This window comes from Xyrauchen texanus, chromosome 45 (genome assembly GCF_025860055.1).
Source record: "Xyrauchen texanus isolate HMW12.3.18 chromosome 45, RBS_HiC_50CHRs, whole genome shotgun sequence".
NCBI lineage: Eukaryota > Metazoa > Chordata > Actinopteri > Cypriniformes > Catostomidae > Xyrauchen > Xyrauchen texanus.
In genome coordinates, this window is record NC_068320.1 from 7,274,341 (window position 1) to 7,290,680 (window position 16,340).

At 37.6% G+C, this 16,340-nt stretch overlaps 1 protein-coding gene across 4 annotated transcripts in view; it reads left to right on the forward strand.

The window, feature by feature from the left end:
* usp6nl (USP6 N-terminal like) overlaps positions 1–16,340 on the forward strand; it is a 90,265-nt gene that overhangs the window by 21,310 nt on the left and 52,615 nt on the right. Inside the window, exon 1 of one of the 4 annotated variants that reach the window (XM_052118467.1) lies at positions 10,123–10,944. The exons of 2 other annotated variants lie outside the window; for them this stretch is intronic. In XM_052118467.1, the coding sequence (XP_051974427.1) occupies positions 10,875–10,944 (70 nt within the window). In that variant the 5' untranslated portion in view covers positions 10,123–10,874. Of the gene's footprint in view, positions 1–10,122; positions 10,945–15,594; positions 15,934–16,340 lie in introns of those variants that run through there. One more of the 4 variants, XM_052118468.1, reaches the window with a different exon arrangement.

A 16,340-nucleotide genomic window follows, 5' to 3' on the forward strand; every position in this document is an offset into this window, starting at 1 on the left:
TGGTTTTTAAAACAAGTAGTCGAAATGAATGTAAACTTAACACTGAGGATGAGAGAGTGGCAAACAAGACATTGTTTTCCCAATCCACTGTCCCTTTTCTGACTTTCTCTCTGGCATTTGTCCAGTGAATAAAATAGGGGAAATCCATGCTGAGCATTTTGAAAAGCACATTATGAACATCATCTTTCACACACTGATCACAGTGCAGTGCTGTGAGATTTCAATGTGCCTCTGCATATCTGAATCCAATTAATCCACGCTCCAGCATGCATTATTAAAGCTCAGCTGAATCATGCAGTTTAACACATACCAGCCTCTACTCTAATACTGCCATCACATTAACACTCCAACACCCTTGTTACATGTGTGCCATGCTGAGGGTTTAGACCACAGATCTGACAGTTGAAATGCCGATTTCAGTTCTGCACTGTCCACATTGATCAGATCCAACTGACACAGAATCAGCACCTGGAGATTATTATTACCCAATAACAGAGTGGGAGCCAAGACTAGACCACCTAAAACCAAGACCACTACCAGACCCTGCAAGGCACATATACAAGCTAGGACCAGACCCCATGAGACCCATACCCTGACCAATACCAGACCACTTGAAGCCCAGAAAGGGACCAATACCAAATAATCTAAGACCCATACCCAGACCAATACTAGACACCCTAAGATCCATATCCAGACCAATATCAGACCCCTCAAAGTTTAGATTAATACTAATACTGGATCACTTATGATGCAAAGACTCTTCATGGTACAGAGATGGACCAAAACCAGACACCATAAGACCCATACCCAAACCAATTCCAGACCCCTCGAAGCCCAGAAACATATGAATTTCAAACACTCTTAAGACTCATTCCCAGACCAATTCTAGACCCTTTGACCCAGACCAATACCAGACCCCTCAATGCCCAGATACAGACCAATACCAGACACCCTAACACCCAGACCCAGAAGCTTAGATAAAGACCAATACTAGACCCCACTATTACCCATAACCAGACCAACATCAGACCCCTCGAAGCCCAGTTACAGACTAATATATCAGACACCCCAAGACTAATTCCAGATCCCTAAAACCCAGACTAATACAAGACACACTAAGACCCAAACCAGACCAACACCAGACCCCTTGAAGGCCAGTAACAAACCAGTACCAGACACTTTAAGACCAATACCAGATACCCTAAAACCGAGATACAGACCAATACCAGACACCCAAATACATATACCTAGACCAGTACAAGAGCCCTCAAAGCTCAGATAAGGACCAATGCATTGTTTTTAGGGTCGAAGCCATCAATTTCTCATAAGACCACAGTGACTGACAGCCACAGATTGATTTGTGTGTGTGTGTGTGCACATGCGTGCGTGCATGCAAGAGAGTGTTTTCTGACCAGTTGTCTGTGGTGTAATGGAAACTCAAGAGTAGAGGAAGAAAACCTTTTTTACAACAGAAAATGACCAGGAACACCAAAAATAAAAGTTTTTACTTGACCTGACAGATACTAAAGCTTTAACCCTTGAATATCTGTCTGTCTGTCTTTCCTTCTCCTTAATTGCTCAAGTTTAACTTTCAGTGTTCTGTGAAAGTGCAGGTTACAGTTACTTTACAGAACACGTCAGGAGCCTTTCAAAGGTATTATTTAAAGTTGTGGTAATGCGGAAGTTTCACTGCAGTTTTGTTTGCTGAGGATTGTCCAGTAATTTAGCTACAGTCCCATGATAGCTGTGGTTAAATCTAGTCATATTAAGTCATGAGGTGCATTCCAAACCGTGCACTACTGCACTTTTCTGTGTCATTTTGAAGAATAAGTTGTGTGACTGGTATTTTAAGACTGAAAATGCAACAAAAAGAAGTGTATTATGAGTACCCAGATGATATCTACCTTCAAAACAGAATGGAATGTTGGACACTTCATGCACTCAGCGATCGCGGCTTTTCATACATAGAAGAAAGGTGCAAAGTTACCTGCTGCATTGCTGGTCTGACAAAGCAATCATAAATAATGGAGAATGTAGCAACAAGTGAAACTTCAGTGAAGACAGCACCTTACGAATGCACATTGAATGCATTCTCATCACCCCAAGCTGTATGTACGTTGTTTGAGAGACAAGTGTTGAACTGAGGTTAGCTAACAAGCTAAATCTAGCGGCAACAAATTGCATGCATTTTAAATGTCACTTCCATCAGCTGTTAAACGCTGTAAGTGTTTCATTTTGCACTTTACTACCCCTTGAAAATTCATGCATTTCATGGCTGAGAGCATAGTGTATATTGTAAGTGCATAGTGTGTAGTGTGTCATTTGGGCCACAGCTATTGTTTACTAGTGTTATTTTGTGGTGAGCAGTGATGATGTAACACTGATGTAATCTTGCCATAATAGTGTCTCTGGTGCTGTTGGTTTTTGACACTTTTAGCACATTTCTGGGAGGTAGTATAAGTTCCAATTGAGCCCATTATGAGAGATTGATTACAGCAGTGTACATGCCGCCGGATACCGGTATCTGTGCAACACATACACATACACACACACACACACATATCTTGAAAACACCCTGTCCTTGAGCAAGATAAGGCTCTGTGAGAGGTAAAAGTGGATGAATAGCATGCTTAGAGATGTGTGTGATAATTTATATGTGCACAGTGTTAATCTCATCAATAAAATCAATGAGGAAAATGTTAGTTGATAAGGAGTTGTTTAATTCCGTCAACGATAATGAATATGAGATGAAAAAGGCACATCTTGATGATTACTGAATGATTTTATTAAAGCATATGGTTGACAAAAATATGATGACAAAAAAATAATACTGCAAGATATTAACAGTTTAAGATACAAACAGAAGAAGAAGCATCTAGATAAACATCTGTTTATATAAAAATATATTAGATATACAGTTGAAGTCAGAAGTTTACACACACCTTAGCCAAATACATTTAAACTCAGTTTTTCACAATTCCTGACATTTAATCGTTGAAAACTTTCCCTGTCTTAGGTCAGTTAGGATCACTTCTTTATTAAAAAAAAATGAAATGTCAGGATAATAGTAGAGAGAATGATTTATTTCAGCCTTTATTGTTTCATCACATTCGCAGTGGGTCAGAAGTTTACATAACCTTTGTTAGTATTTGATAGCATTGCCTTTAAATTGTTTAACTTGAGTCAAACTTTTTTGGTAGCTTCCACAAGCTTCTCACAATAAGTTGATGAAATTTTGGCTCATTCCTCCAGACAGAACTGGTGTAACTGAGTTAGGTTTTTAGGCCTCCTTGCTCGCACATGCTTTTTCAATTCTGCCCACAGATTTTCTAACGTACTGAGGTCAAGGCTTTGTGATGGCCACTCCAATACCTTGAAAAGGGGTGTCTGTGGCTCAGGTGGTAGAGCGGGTTGGCTGCTAATCGCAGGGTTGGCGATTCCCGGCCCATGCGACTTCCCATGCCGAAGTGTCCTTGCATTTCAGCTCTGCCGCCATTGGTGTATGAGTGTGTGTGTGTGTGTGTGTGTGTGTGTGTGTGTGTGTGTGAGAATGGGTTAAAACAAGCGCTGTATAAGTGCAGACCATTTAACATTTACTTTGTTGTCCTTAAGACAAATTTGGAGGTACACTTGGGGTCATTGTCCATTTGGAAGACCCATTTGAGGCTGCATTTTAACTTCCTGGTGGATGTCTTGAGATGTTGCTTCAATATATTTTGTGAAGTGCACTAGTGATTTCTTTAGATTGTCCCATTATGTCAAGCAAAGAGGCACTGAGTTTGAAGGTAGGCCTTAAAATGCATCCACAGTTACGTCTCCAGTTGACTTCAGTTAGCCAGTTAGCCTATCCGAATATATATATATATATATATATATATATATATATATATATATATATATGTTTTAATAGTTGATTAAAGTTTGGTTTGTTACAGTTTGACACACATTGTCATGTCATTTTGTACCATCATCAACTTAAAGATTATTTTAGTTGACTAAAATGATATGCCATTTTAATCAGTAAAACGGACAAAAAAAATCATTAATATAGCATGATTAAATATTGAATAATTTTAAAAGACATTTCTGCCAAAAGCCTAAAGCTATGACAAGAACTAAAAATTGTATGTGCACGAGTGTATTTCACCTAACTGCAGGTGTGGTGCGGTTTATGATCATTGCATTGCAAGTTACTATGGGTGTGTGTTTGAGTGTCTCTGTGTGATTAACAATGAAAGACTGAGGTGTTTACAACTTTTTCCTCACACATGTGCATGTTTATATTTTTTTCTTCTCACTTTATAGCCTGTTTTCTGGTGTGTTTCAGAAGTGACTATGTGAATGGGAAATATTAGAATGAATTATGAGAAGCCTCATTTATGATAACAACACAAAATTACACACCCCTTAAACCACTCTCTCTCTCATGCTATCTATCTGTCTGTCTGTTGGGGTTGGAACTTGGAAATCTAGAAGGGTTTGGATATTCAAAAAAAGCTTTAACCCTCTGGGGTCTGAGAGTGTTTTGGGCCCTGGCGAAGTTTTGACATTCCTTAACATTTGTGCTTTTTTCAGTTGCTTAAAAACACATTAATGGCTAAAGTCTGATAACACTGTATTCAGCACAAACTGGGCTACAATAATATTAGGGATGCACCGAAATGAAAATTCTGGGCCGAAACCGAAACCGAAAATCCAGGATGCACTTGGCCGAAAACCGAAACCGAAATTTTTACCTATTTAAAAAAAAAAAAAATGTTGTGTATAATTGTATTAATTTGATACTTTTTCATTAATTTCATGAATTTAATTAATCTGAATTGAAAAACTACAAACCAATAAAATAAATCACACTTTTATTGAAAGTAGCACAACAAAATTGGACAAAAAATATATTAAAACTATATTAAATATTCTTCTTCTTTCAGTTCTGTAAAAATCTAATTTTACAGATTTTATTAACAATTATCCAAATAATGTAAAGTTTTAGAAAACTATTATATGCACAACAACAGTCAAGTAATGAACTTAGCTAGCATCTTTTAAAAAGTTTAAATATGCAACAGTAATTTTAATTAAAACAACAGGCAGAACACAGAATGGCAGAGGGCCTCTATTCCACAGATCTATATAAAACTATAATATATAATTATATATATAGATCAGTGCTCTATTCTGTTTATGTAAACGTATGTACACTTTAAGTGAAAATGATTGTGCAAAACAGCAGTAATTGAACTAAATCCAACCTCAACAGTAAACGACAGATGTATCCTCAAGTGAAGAACAAGTGTAATGTAATTGCTATACACATCATATTGGACCGCTTTCTATTTAACTACAAGTGACAGGTTTCTCTTCAAGAACAAAAGTTGCTAAACTTTCTGACAGTCTCTCCTGTCAGAAAGCTCATCAAGAACATGAGATGCTGCACTGAACAGTTTCTCACTCTTTGTGCTGGTGCTTGGGCAGATAAATACCTATGCGCAATCCGCGCAAGCAAAGGAAAGCGGTCTTTGTTTATGCGCCCGTAGTCAAGGGGATTGTCGCTTCTGGCGTAGTACAGATAAATACGTCTCAAGTTGTGGTGTAGCTGCGCTAGTTGTGACATTTTCCTGTAGAATCTCTTGCTGTATTCTGTATATATATATATCTTGAAAGTTCTGCTGAATAAACACTGCAGATCGCAAATTTGATGTCCTTATCAGAAACTTTGAAGAATTTCCACACACCTGACATGATCGCCTTTGTTTGGTAGCGCCGTTGTGGAATTATCTAACAGCTGTGATAAGGGCTACATCGATCCAGATTGAAATCTGAGCACTGAGGGGCGGGGCGAAGAGGTATATATTTTCGGCCTTTTTTCTCTTTCGGCTGAAAACCGAAAGTGCCATTTTCGGCCGAATATTTTCGGCGGCCGAAATTTCGGTGCATCCCTAAATAATATGTGAGGAACATGTGTGTACATGTTTCTATTTTTGAGAAAATAACGTTTATGCATGGTTTTTGAAAAAACTAAATTTGTAAGTCATTGAAATAAGGCCATATAACACATACTAAACATTTGTCCACAAGACTTTTGAGAACTGGATCTTGTAGCCTAGAGTTTCTGCTACAAAATGATGTGAAACCCATCCTGATCACTCATTCATACAAAACAATATAGTAATTGAACTTTTGTAAGACACTTTTAGTGTTAGAAAGGTCATATGCGAGGAGGAGTGAATTATCATGAATATTTGTGTTTCAAACCTGAGCAGACAAAAGACCCTCCCCTGGTCCTATCAATGAGGAATGTGACAGAAAGAGAATGAATGTGAGGAGACTTAATGATCAAAATCAAGTTTTAAGTTAAAAGTAATCTGACTATACATTTTCTTTATACACTCACCTAAAGGATTATTAGGAACACCTGTTCAATTTCTCATTAATGCAATTATCTAATCAACCAATCACATGGCAGTTGCTTCAATGCATTTAGGGGTGTGGTCCTGGTCAAGACAATCTCCTGAACTCCAAACTGAATGTCAGAATGGGAAAGAAAGGTGATTTAAGCAATTTTGAGTGTGGCATGGTTGTTGGTGCCAGACGGGCCGGTCTGAGTATTTCACAATCTGCTCAGTTACTGGGATTTTCACGCACAACCATTTCTAGGGTTTACAAAGAATGGTGTGAAAAGGGAAAAATATCCAGTATGCGGCAGTCCTGTGGGCGAAAATGCCTTGTTGATGCTAGAGGTCAGAGGAGAATGGGCCGACTGATTCAAGCTGATAGAAGAGCAACTTTGCCTGAAATAACCACTCGTTACAACCGAGGTATGCAGCAAAGCATTTGTGAAGCCACAAGATGCACAACCTTGAGGCGGATGGGCTACAACAGCAGAAGACCCCACCAGGTACCACTCATCTCCACTACAAATATGAAAAAGAGGCTACAATTTGCAAGAGCTCACCAAAATTGGACAGTTAAAGACTGGAAAAATGTTGCCTGGTCTGATGAGTCTCGATTTCTGTTGAGACATTCAGATGGTAGAGTCAGAATTTGGCGTAAACAGAATGAGAACATCATGCCTTGTTACCACTGTGCAGGCTGGTGGTGGTGGTGTAATGGTGTGGGGGATGTTTTCTTGGCACACTTTAGGCCCCTTAGTGCCAATTGGGCATCGTTTAAATGCCACGGCCCACCTGAGCATTGTTTCTGACCATGTCCATCCCTTTATGGCCACCATGTACCCATTCTCTGATGGCTACTTCCAGCAGGATAATGCACCATGTCACAAAGCTCGAATCATTTCAAATTGGTTTCTTGAACATAACAGTGAGTTCACTGTACTAAAATGGCCCCCACAGTCACCAGATCTCAACCCAATAGAGCATCTTTGGGATGTGGTGGAACGGGAGCTTCGTGCCCTGGATGTGCATCCCACAAATCTCCATCAACTGCAAGATGCTATCCTATCAATATGGGCCAACATTTCTAAAGAATGCTTTCAGCACCTTGTTGAATCAATGCCACGTAGAATTAAGGCAGTTCTGAAGGTGAAAGGGGGTCAAACACAGTATTAGTATGGTGTTCCTAATAATCCTTTAGGTGAGTGTATAAAGACTTCACTTAATTTTAGACCTACACTACCATTTAAAACAAGTCTCTTCTGCTCACCAAGACTGCATTTATTTGATCCAAAATACAGTAAAAACAGTGATATTGTGAACTATTTTTACAATTTAAAAGAACAGTTTTCTATTTGAATATATTGTAAAATGCAGTTTGTGATTAAAGCTGAATTTTCAGCTTCATTACTGCAGTCTTCAGTGTCACATGATCCTTCAGAAATCATTATAAGATGCTGCTGATTTCTAATATGGGCATATTTAAAGTGCATTTTACTCATTTAACCTAAACACATATTTGCAAGCACAAGCTTTGTTGATGATAATGAGGCAGCATAAACACTAGTTAAAATACAATCATATTATTTTTATATCATATTACATATCATATTTATATCATACAGCATACAATTTAAATACCTGCTTTAGCTAAAACAACATTTAAATGTAACTAAAACTTGCTTATTAGGACATATTTCAAATGTCAATACTCCGAATCCTGGCTGGCAAGTCTGGAAATAGTCCCACTAGTAAAATATGTACATGTTTATATAAAATAGCATGTCAACTAATGAAAACTAAATGACTTACTCATCCGAAATTGTATCCTCGTCTGGATCAAGTCTCTCTTCAAAATGCAAATGTTCATCGGACATTTCCTTCTTCTGAGGAAAATGTGAACTCTTCGTAACTATACAGGAGTTTCCTCACCGGTGTATCTTGCGATATTTCAAATGCGCAGAAAAGTGAATGACTTTGTTTTTAAGGCACAGTCAGGATATTTACCATTTGCATTGATCGTCTCATTACATTAGCGTATGAATAGCGCACTCTGATGTGATCACATTAGAGATAATTAGCTGAGCCAGGATAAAGTGTACATCGCTTTGATTCATACAGATTGCATTGCAGGAGAATATTTGTTTTAAATTTGAATTGTTTTATTTTAAAGTAGACATTTTAAGCTTTCTTTAGACATATGTTTTATGTTTGTGTGATAAGTATTCGTGGAGTTTCAGTTCATTTTTGTGACTCGTTTCTGAAATATGCTCGTGAATCCAGAGACTGCTTACAGCTCATTCTTTTTATTTTCTTTAGTTTACAAAAGAACAAGGTTTTGTTGTTATTGTGAGTGTACACAAATAAAATTGTAAAAGATTATGACTTTTACTCCAATGGAGAAAAGTAAACAAACCCAAAGCAACTTTATTATGTTTAATTTTTTTTAACCCTTTACACAATCAAAAAAATAAAATGTATGTGCACCACAGAAGGAAGAAAACATTTAGATTTGGAATATCTTACAATTTTGTCATCTCGTACGAATTATATACTGTATGAGTTGTCATGAGACTATGTTGTTCTCGCTCATTATTTTTCCCTCAAAATTACTCAAATAATTGTTCATATCATCATAAAGGTGCCATGTCCACACTATACGTTTTCAGTTGAAAACTAAATTTTCCGTTTCTTGACATCATTAGCCAATTTTCCAAAATTGCGAGCTGTTCACCCAGGACCGATAGCCTTGGACCTCGAGCAGTGAGACCAAAATCGATCTGCATTCCCACCATCGGGCCAGTAGCCCCGCAGCGTTGCCCTATAATCCGCCCTTAAAATGCCCTTTATTTGTACTGTGGCCTATTTTTATTTATTTTTCTGAACCTGTATCATTTTGCGCTGAATAAAACTTTCTAGTTCATCGACAATATGCTTAATCATGTCTTCGTTTCGGCAGACACCATCAAGCTGACGTTGCACATTTTCATCAGCCAAAATATTCAGAAGAGCCCTGATTTTGTTTGCTGACCAGGACTGATGATTCTTCATTCTCCATTGATCTTTTGAAGGAAGCTGGTAGCTAGATATGAAAAATTAAGAAGTATCTTTGTGCTGACCCTCTGACCTGACTCATCGAAATGCCGCATTTGACATTGACCCTTCCTTAACCCCCAATTGGCCTTCTTTGTTCGAAGGGTAATTGGCCGGTCAATAGCACCTGGCCGTTGGCCCCAAGGAAGCCCCGAGGAGTCATGATGAAGCCCCAGAAGTAACAGTGGAAACGCAACTGGCCCTGGCACGCCCTCATTTGGCCTGCTTGTGAAAACACGGCTATTGTTTTCCAAATTATGTGGTGAATGAGAGCATTTTTGAAAGTCTCCTTTTTCTGTGTGAGGAAAACCCTGGTCCAGTTTTGATGAGAGGCGTAAACGTAGCAAAACCAATACCTTTTTAACTAAAAATGTGTTAGTGTTAATGTGGCCGCAGTCTAATTCAAATTGGAAACAGAATTTTTTAATTCCTTACAATTCCCTGACAGCCACATTTACAATCCTGAGTGTGGGATATCCTGTAAATTAGACCAGCATTTACATATTCACATCAAGTCCTAAACAAGGAGAAACAGAGAGAAATGAGGGAGAGAGAGAGTTGAGGGAGTGAGCTGTTGTAACAAACGCTCTCTAATTTAAAGCTGGAATGTGTGTCAGAGCTGGTCTGTGAAGAATAAACGAGAGAGAGGGAGAAAGGAGTAGAGCTGTGTTATACAGCTCACCCTGGCTGAATTGATTTGGATGCTAGGAACAGAAAGAGAGAGAGAGACAGAGAAGTGTAGACACTTTTTCAGATGGTCTCTCTCACAAGACACACACATTGTGGTTACAGGAGAGATACAGGACTGTGTGTATCTGAAATAAACAAGAGGGAAGAACTGTGAGAGCTCGTCTCTAATTGTAAGAGGAGAATGTTTGTGTGTGAAGATGTAAGCTCTGAAGGAAAGAGATATGGACCCTTGTGTTTGGACTGCTGGGACCTTCCGAAAGCAAATTCTGCAGGATATCTCTACTGGATGCAATGCTGTTTTAACCCTTGGTGCTTCTTTTGAATGGAACAGGGTTTATGAACTGCCGATGAATGTCTGGAGACAACAATTGCATTTCGGTTGCTGAATAATCTAATATGTCATTAATTTATGTCTTATAAATTAGTAATTGGTTTAATTGGTCTTGTGGACCAAAGCTACCACTGAATGCTGTTTTCTGCACATAAAATGAACGGACGAAATTGAAAATGGCTGGATAAGAGAAGAGACAATTGCCAAGTCTAGTTTGAGACTTTTTTGGATCCTATTTCAGAGACATGATCATCTTTTCAGTAATATTTTTGCTTGTATGGCAAGAATGAGGCTCTTCAGGCTTTGCCTTATTCTGGCTCTGCCCCCAGTCACGCCTTTAATACACACCTTGGTTCCGCCCCCATCTGATCATGCAGGTGCTGCAGATTGTTAAGGAGCTGGTGTCGCCCTCTCGCCATCGTGCCAGTGGCAGGTTTGCGGGTGTGTATGCTGAAAATGAGTATATATATATATATATATATATATATATTTTATTTTTATTTTTTCTGCATTTATGTCTGTGCAACTGCTCCACAATGCATACACTATTGTGTAACATCGATCCTGAATCATCGAAACAGAAGGCGGTTTTGCATTGTTCTGTCTGCTTGGAATTTCAAAATGATGTGAAACTTTATTGATCAATCTAAGCCATAATTTATACAGCCATACAAGTCCCCATGCAAGCTGTGCTAGATTCAGCCCACAGTTACACAGAGAAATGTTTTCCGTGGGGGTTTTTATTAAGGAAGTATGGTCTGACATCTCTAAGCTAGTGTGAAATTAGGTAATTTCACAGTGTGTGTGTGTGTGTGTGTGTGTGTGTGTGTTTGTATCATTTAACAGCAATTAGGTATTTCATATTGTTTTTAACTAATCTCTCTGCCTCTTCCTTTATCTGTAGTTTTTTGCATGGATTTATAAGCCTTTTCTAGAACACTTGGCTTCACACAGAACATTACCGAGTGATAATGCCTATGTTGTTTCAGTTCCAAACTTGTTTCTAGTCATTTTCACTTACTTGCTGTCAGGGACTGCATACAAACCTGCATACTATCCGTCCTAGTATGCAAGATTAGAAGTAGCCTATACTGCATCCCAAATCAGAGTTTGCCAAAGGTGCCTTGATGATATACATTTTTTAAAGAATTTCGTGCATGCTATTTCAGCTAATATTGCCAATGGTCCCTTCAATGGAATAGAGAATTTTCAATATTTGTAGAAAGCAGTGAGGAATGCAAGGAGCAAACCTGCCACACAAATTTAAATTCATGAACGTAAAAGTTAAGTAATAAAGAGTTTTAAGTTCATTAAAGCCAGCGTCACACTTGCTGACTCCAAACAACTGAGTGTGATCGATAATGAAAACATTCAGATCAGCGTGATGTCTTGTAGGTTCTTCAGTAAAAGAAGCTCACGGGTTACTTGTTGGGAATACAAGAGCCCATCCTAGCGACTGAACAGTTTATTTTTTTCGATCTTATTTGATGTGCTATCCCAGTTGTTGGAACCTTTAATGTAGTAGGGAGTCTTGTCTGTCATGGGATTATCGACCTCCCGCTAAAAGTTAACGGGTGTCAGTTTGGTTCTAGAATGCGGTTGTCACTTTCGTAAATAACCGACATGTGTATGAACACAACTGTATTAAGCACTAGGGCAGAAATGTTTAGTTGGCATTATCGACAACAGCGACAATAATCAATTGTTGAATAGTCATTTGAGGTTAAGGGATTAACAACTTTCTGCTAAATGTTAACAGGTATCAGTTCGGTTTTATAATGGGGTTGTCACTTTCGTAAATAACCAATGTGTGTGAATGCAACCGAATTAAGCACATTATCGACAACATTAACAATAAGAAATTGACAACCACAATTTTAGTTGTCGAATAGTCATTTGATCTCATTAAACACAACACGAGATCAAATGGAACTCTAATGATGACGTGCGAGAGTGTTGCAGAGGAACACTGCAGCTGAAAGAGGCGGGAAGAAGAAGACACAGCTCATAGTCAAGACACAATCCAAGCTTTCCAAACAGCTTAAGGTGATCTTGATCCCTAATATGAGGGAATTGTACAAAATAAGTAAATACAGAAGAAGTGTTATGCTGAAATCAAGAAGAGCTGGCATTCCACTGGAGCAAAACTAGCAGAACGTCTTTAAAGAAAACACTGGTGATAAATCTTTAATACATCTTTTATTAAAGTTCAAATGATAAAGATATGGGTCATGTGCTTAAATTAACACAAACTCCAAAACTGGTATTTCTCTTTGCGGTCAGAGCCCGTTATATGAGTCACATGAAGTGACGCAAACTTGAAACTTCTCCTGGCTGATGCGCTCTTGCTGCAGCTTCAGATGATAATGTGATGGTTTGTGATGTATTAAATCATAATATGTGTGTTGCAGTTCTTTCTTTTCTTTTCCTTTTATGTAACCAGGCTAAAAACTCATTGAAATTAAAATCTCTTTTACAAGAGTGACCTAGCTAAGTGTAGATCTTATCGTGAATAATTCGGTAAAACTTATGTTAAAGCTTTATTAAGAAGAAAGATTTTGTTTATGTGAGTAAAAAAGGGATCAAAATCGAGTGAACAAAAAGGTGAGAGAGGGTAGTCTTAGTCCATTATACAATGCAAAAAGGTGTCTTGTTTTCCCAATATAAATATCTAAAACTCCTTTTAAACAAGGTACATTTACTTGAGGAGCTATATTGAATATAAGTGTGTTTATAGTGCATTGGCAGAAGTTAAACAAGTGAAAAAAAAATACACTTATATTCAAGATATATTCACTGAATACAAGTCTAAATATCTTGCTTCTCAGGTAAATGTATGTTATCTATTTTTGATTTTTTTTTACTGAAAATAAACCAAGTATGTTTTTCCTACAATCATTTAGAGGTATTTTTAAAAGATGCTTTTGTCAACCTCTTAACTCGAGGGACAAGCTAAATTGTCTTTTAAGAGCTGTCGATTCGTCGTTGTAATAATTACCCAATAGCCGATTAGTCTTTGTAATAATTACCCAATAGTCGATTAGTCTTTGTAATAATTGCCCAGTAGTCGATTAGTCTTTGTAATAATTGCCCAATAGACTATTAATCGTTGTAATAATTGCGCAATAGTCGATTAGTCCTTGTAATAATTACCCAGTAGTCGATTAGTCTTTGTAATAATTGCGCAATAGTCGATTAGTCTTTGTAATAATTACCCAATAGTCGATTAGTCTTTGTAATAATTACCCAGTAGTCGATTAGTCTTTGTAATAATTGCCCAATAGACTATTAATCGTTGTAATAATTGCGCAATAGTCGATTAGTCCTTGTAATAATTACCCAATAGTCGATTAGTCTTTGTAATAATTGTGCAATAGTCGATTAGTCGTTGTAATAATTGCACAATGGTCGATTAGTCGTTGTAATAATCGCCCAATAGCTGATTCATCGTTGTAAAAATTGCCCAATAGTCGATTAATCGTTGAAATAATTGCCAAGAATCGTTAGTAGGGATGGGCATTCATCAATAATTTGGTATTCAAATATTTAAGCTCATAAAAAATTAATATTCGAATATTCTATTATTGAAATTAATGAGAAAGATATGTTGTAAAATATTTTTTTAGTCATAAAGGTTGTCACCATTAAAAAAACAAGCTTCTAATTATATTCAAAACAAGCTTATATCATGTCCTGTGTTTTTTTTTAAATAATTTTTTTATTTAAACAAGCAATGCGGGAAAACAAAAAAAGAATAAAATGAAAGCATTTAAGCTCACGCAAAGCGAAGAAAAAGAAACCACTAATGAAGTAGACTGAAGCAGTTAACATACAGGACGAGAATAAACACATAGTCTTTCTCGGATGCATGTTTGTTGTTTACAGAAGCGTCGCGGGGATTACTTTCCTACGGGGACGCTGCTTTCTGACGAGCTGCACATATACAAGATTAAAGTGTACACCGCTTATCCAGTACATTTAAACGGGAACCCAGCTTTCTCAAAGTAAGCCACATTCTCGCAATAACCCGCTTTTTTGGGTTCCATCTGAAAATACTGACAGACCCGTTTGCTCAACAAATGTGATCAACTTGTGTCCAAACTCAACAGCGCCACCCAGTGCATTCTGTTACAACTGCCATTTTTAGTTTGTGTGTTCAGGATTTAATATGCATCTCTCTGTATATGGCCAGCAAAGGAAAACTTTGCGAAATTTGAATAGAATTCTTACTTTGACTACTCGTGCACATCCCTAATCGTTAGTTGCAGCCCTATTAAAATACAGGACTTACAACCGTATGTTGCTGCTGTGTGAACATGGCCATAGTGTCTTAGTATTCACTCATAGGGCAGAGCTTTACGCTTAGAAAAATCCTGTTTTGTGATAGGCTGATAGAGTAGAGTGTTCCGTCTCAGTTCAATGTAAATAATTCAACCTCTGCATCTCTCAACCCTGTCTATTTTTGCTTCTCCTTCTTTTGCTCTCTCTTTATCTTTTCTGTGTTCTTTTGTCCAGCCCTCGTTCTGTCTTTATTTTCCTCATGTTCTCTTTGTATTTCTCCTTTATAAAGAAACATCTGAGGAGTAGAAAATGCCATGTTCTCCATGTAATCTCCTTTCTGGCTTCCAGAAACAATTGAGATATTAAAAAGAGTCTCATTTTTTATTTTCATTCCCATATGACTGTACACTGTAGACTTGCCGTGTATGTGCTGTGTGTGATTTCTAACGGTGTGTGTGTGTGTGTGTGTTTGTGTGTGAGAGCGTGTTTTTATCACTTTGTGGGGACCAAATGTCCCCCCATAAGGATAATAAAACCCGAAATGTTTTGACCTTGTGTGGACATTTTGTCGGTCCCCATGAGGAAAACGGCTTATAAATCATACTAAATTATGTTTTTTGAAAATTAAAAAAATGCAGAACGTTTTCGGTTAGGGGATAGAATAAATAGTTTATACAGTATAAAAAATATTATGTCTGTGGAAAGTCCCCATAAAACATGGAAACACAACGTGTGTGTGTGTGTGTGTGTGTGTGTGTGTGTGTGTGAATAGGCACTCTTGTTTGTCAGTCAGTCTGGTATGTAGTGTGGGTATTAATTGTGACGTGTCTCTTTAAGAAAACAAGCAGCTGTATTGTCGAAGTGCATCTCTTTGCCTCCTTTTCTCCTTGCTGTCATCATCCCAAGCATTCCTCCTTTGTTTTCTCTATTTTTTTTTCTATAAACGTTTCTCTTATTTTTCTGTCATGTCTTATTTCGCTCAGAGCGACAGAAAGCTGGATTTCTTTAGTTTAGCTACTGAAAGTCAACTTTAACATGTTGAGTAGGGAAAACTGATAGATATGTGAGCATTTATTAGTGTGTGTTTGTCACTCATGCAGACCAAAAATCTGACGTGCAACGACACGGATTGTGGAGAGAGTGAATCAGGTAAGATGCGATGACATCATTGATCTGTCTTTTTAAACAGCCATTTTATAATATCTCCACTTTTCTCTACTTTTAATTTTAAATTTCATCTTTTAACAGTTGAGTTTTATCTGGTTTGAAATTAAAGTGAAAGAAAGAGATAAACAGAGACAGAAAGAGAATATGCTTGTTCAAAAATGTGTCAAAGTTAAAGCCGACTCTGCATTGCACAATGTGTTTTTGTGTTTGAGTCAATCTTTATTAATTTACAGCCACATTTGAAAGCTAAGTGTCACTGTAGGAGCGGAACAGCCATAAACACATAAGACGGAGCTGTCAAACATTCGGTTTGTTTTCCATCCCTGTGCACCCTTGGTCTCTGCTCAATTCTTTCTTTGATTAAAGATGAAATTAGGATGAAATAATGT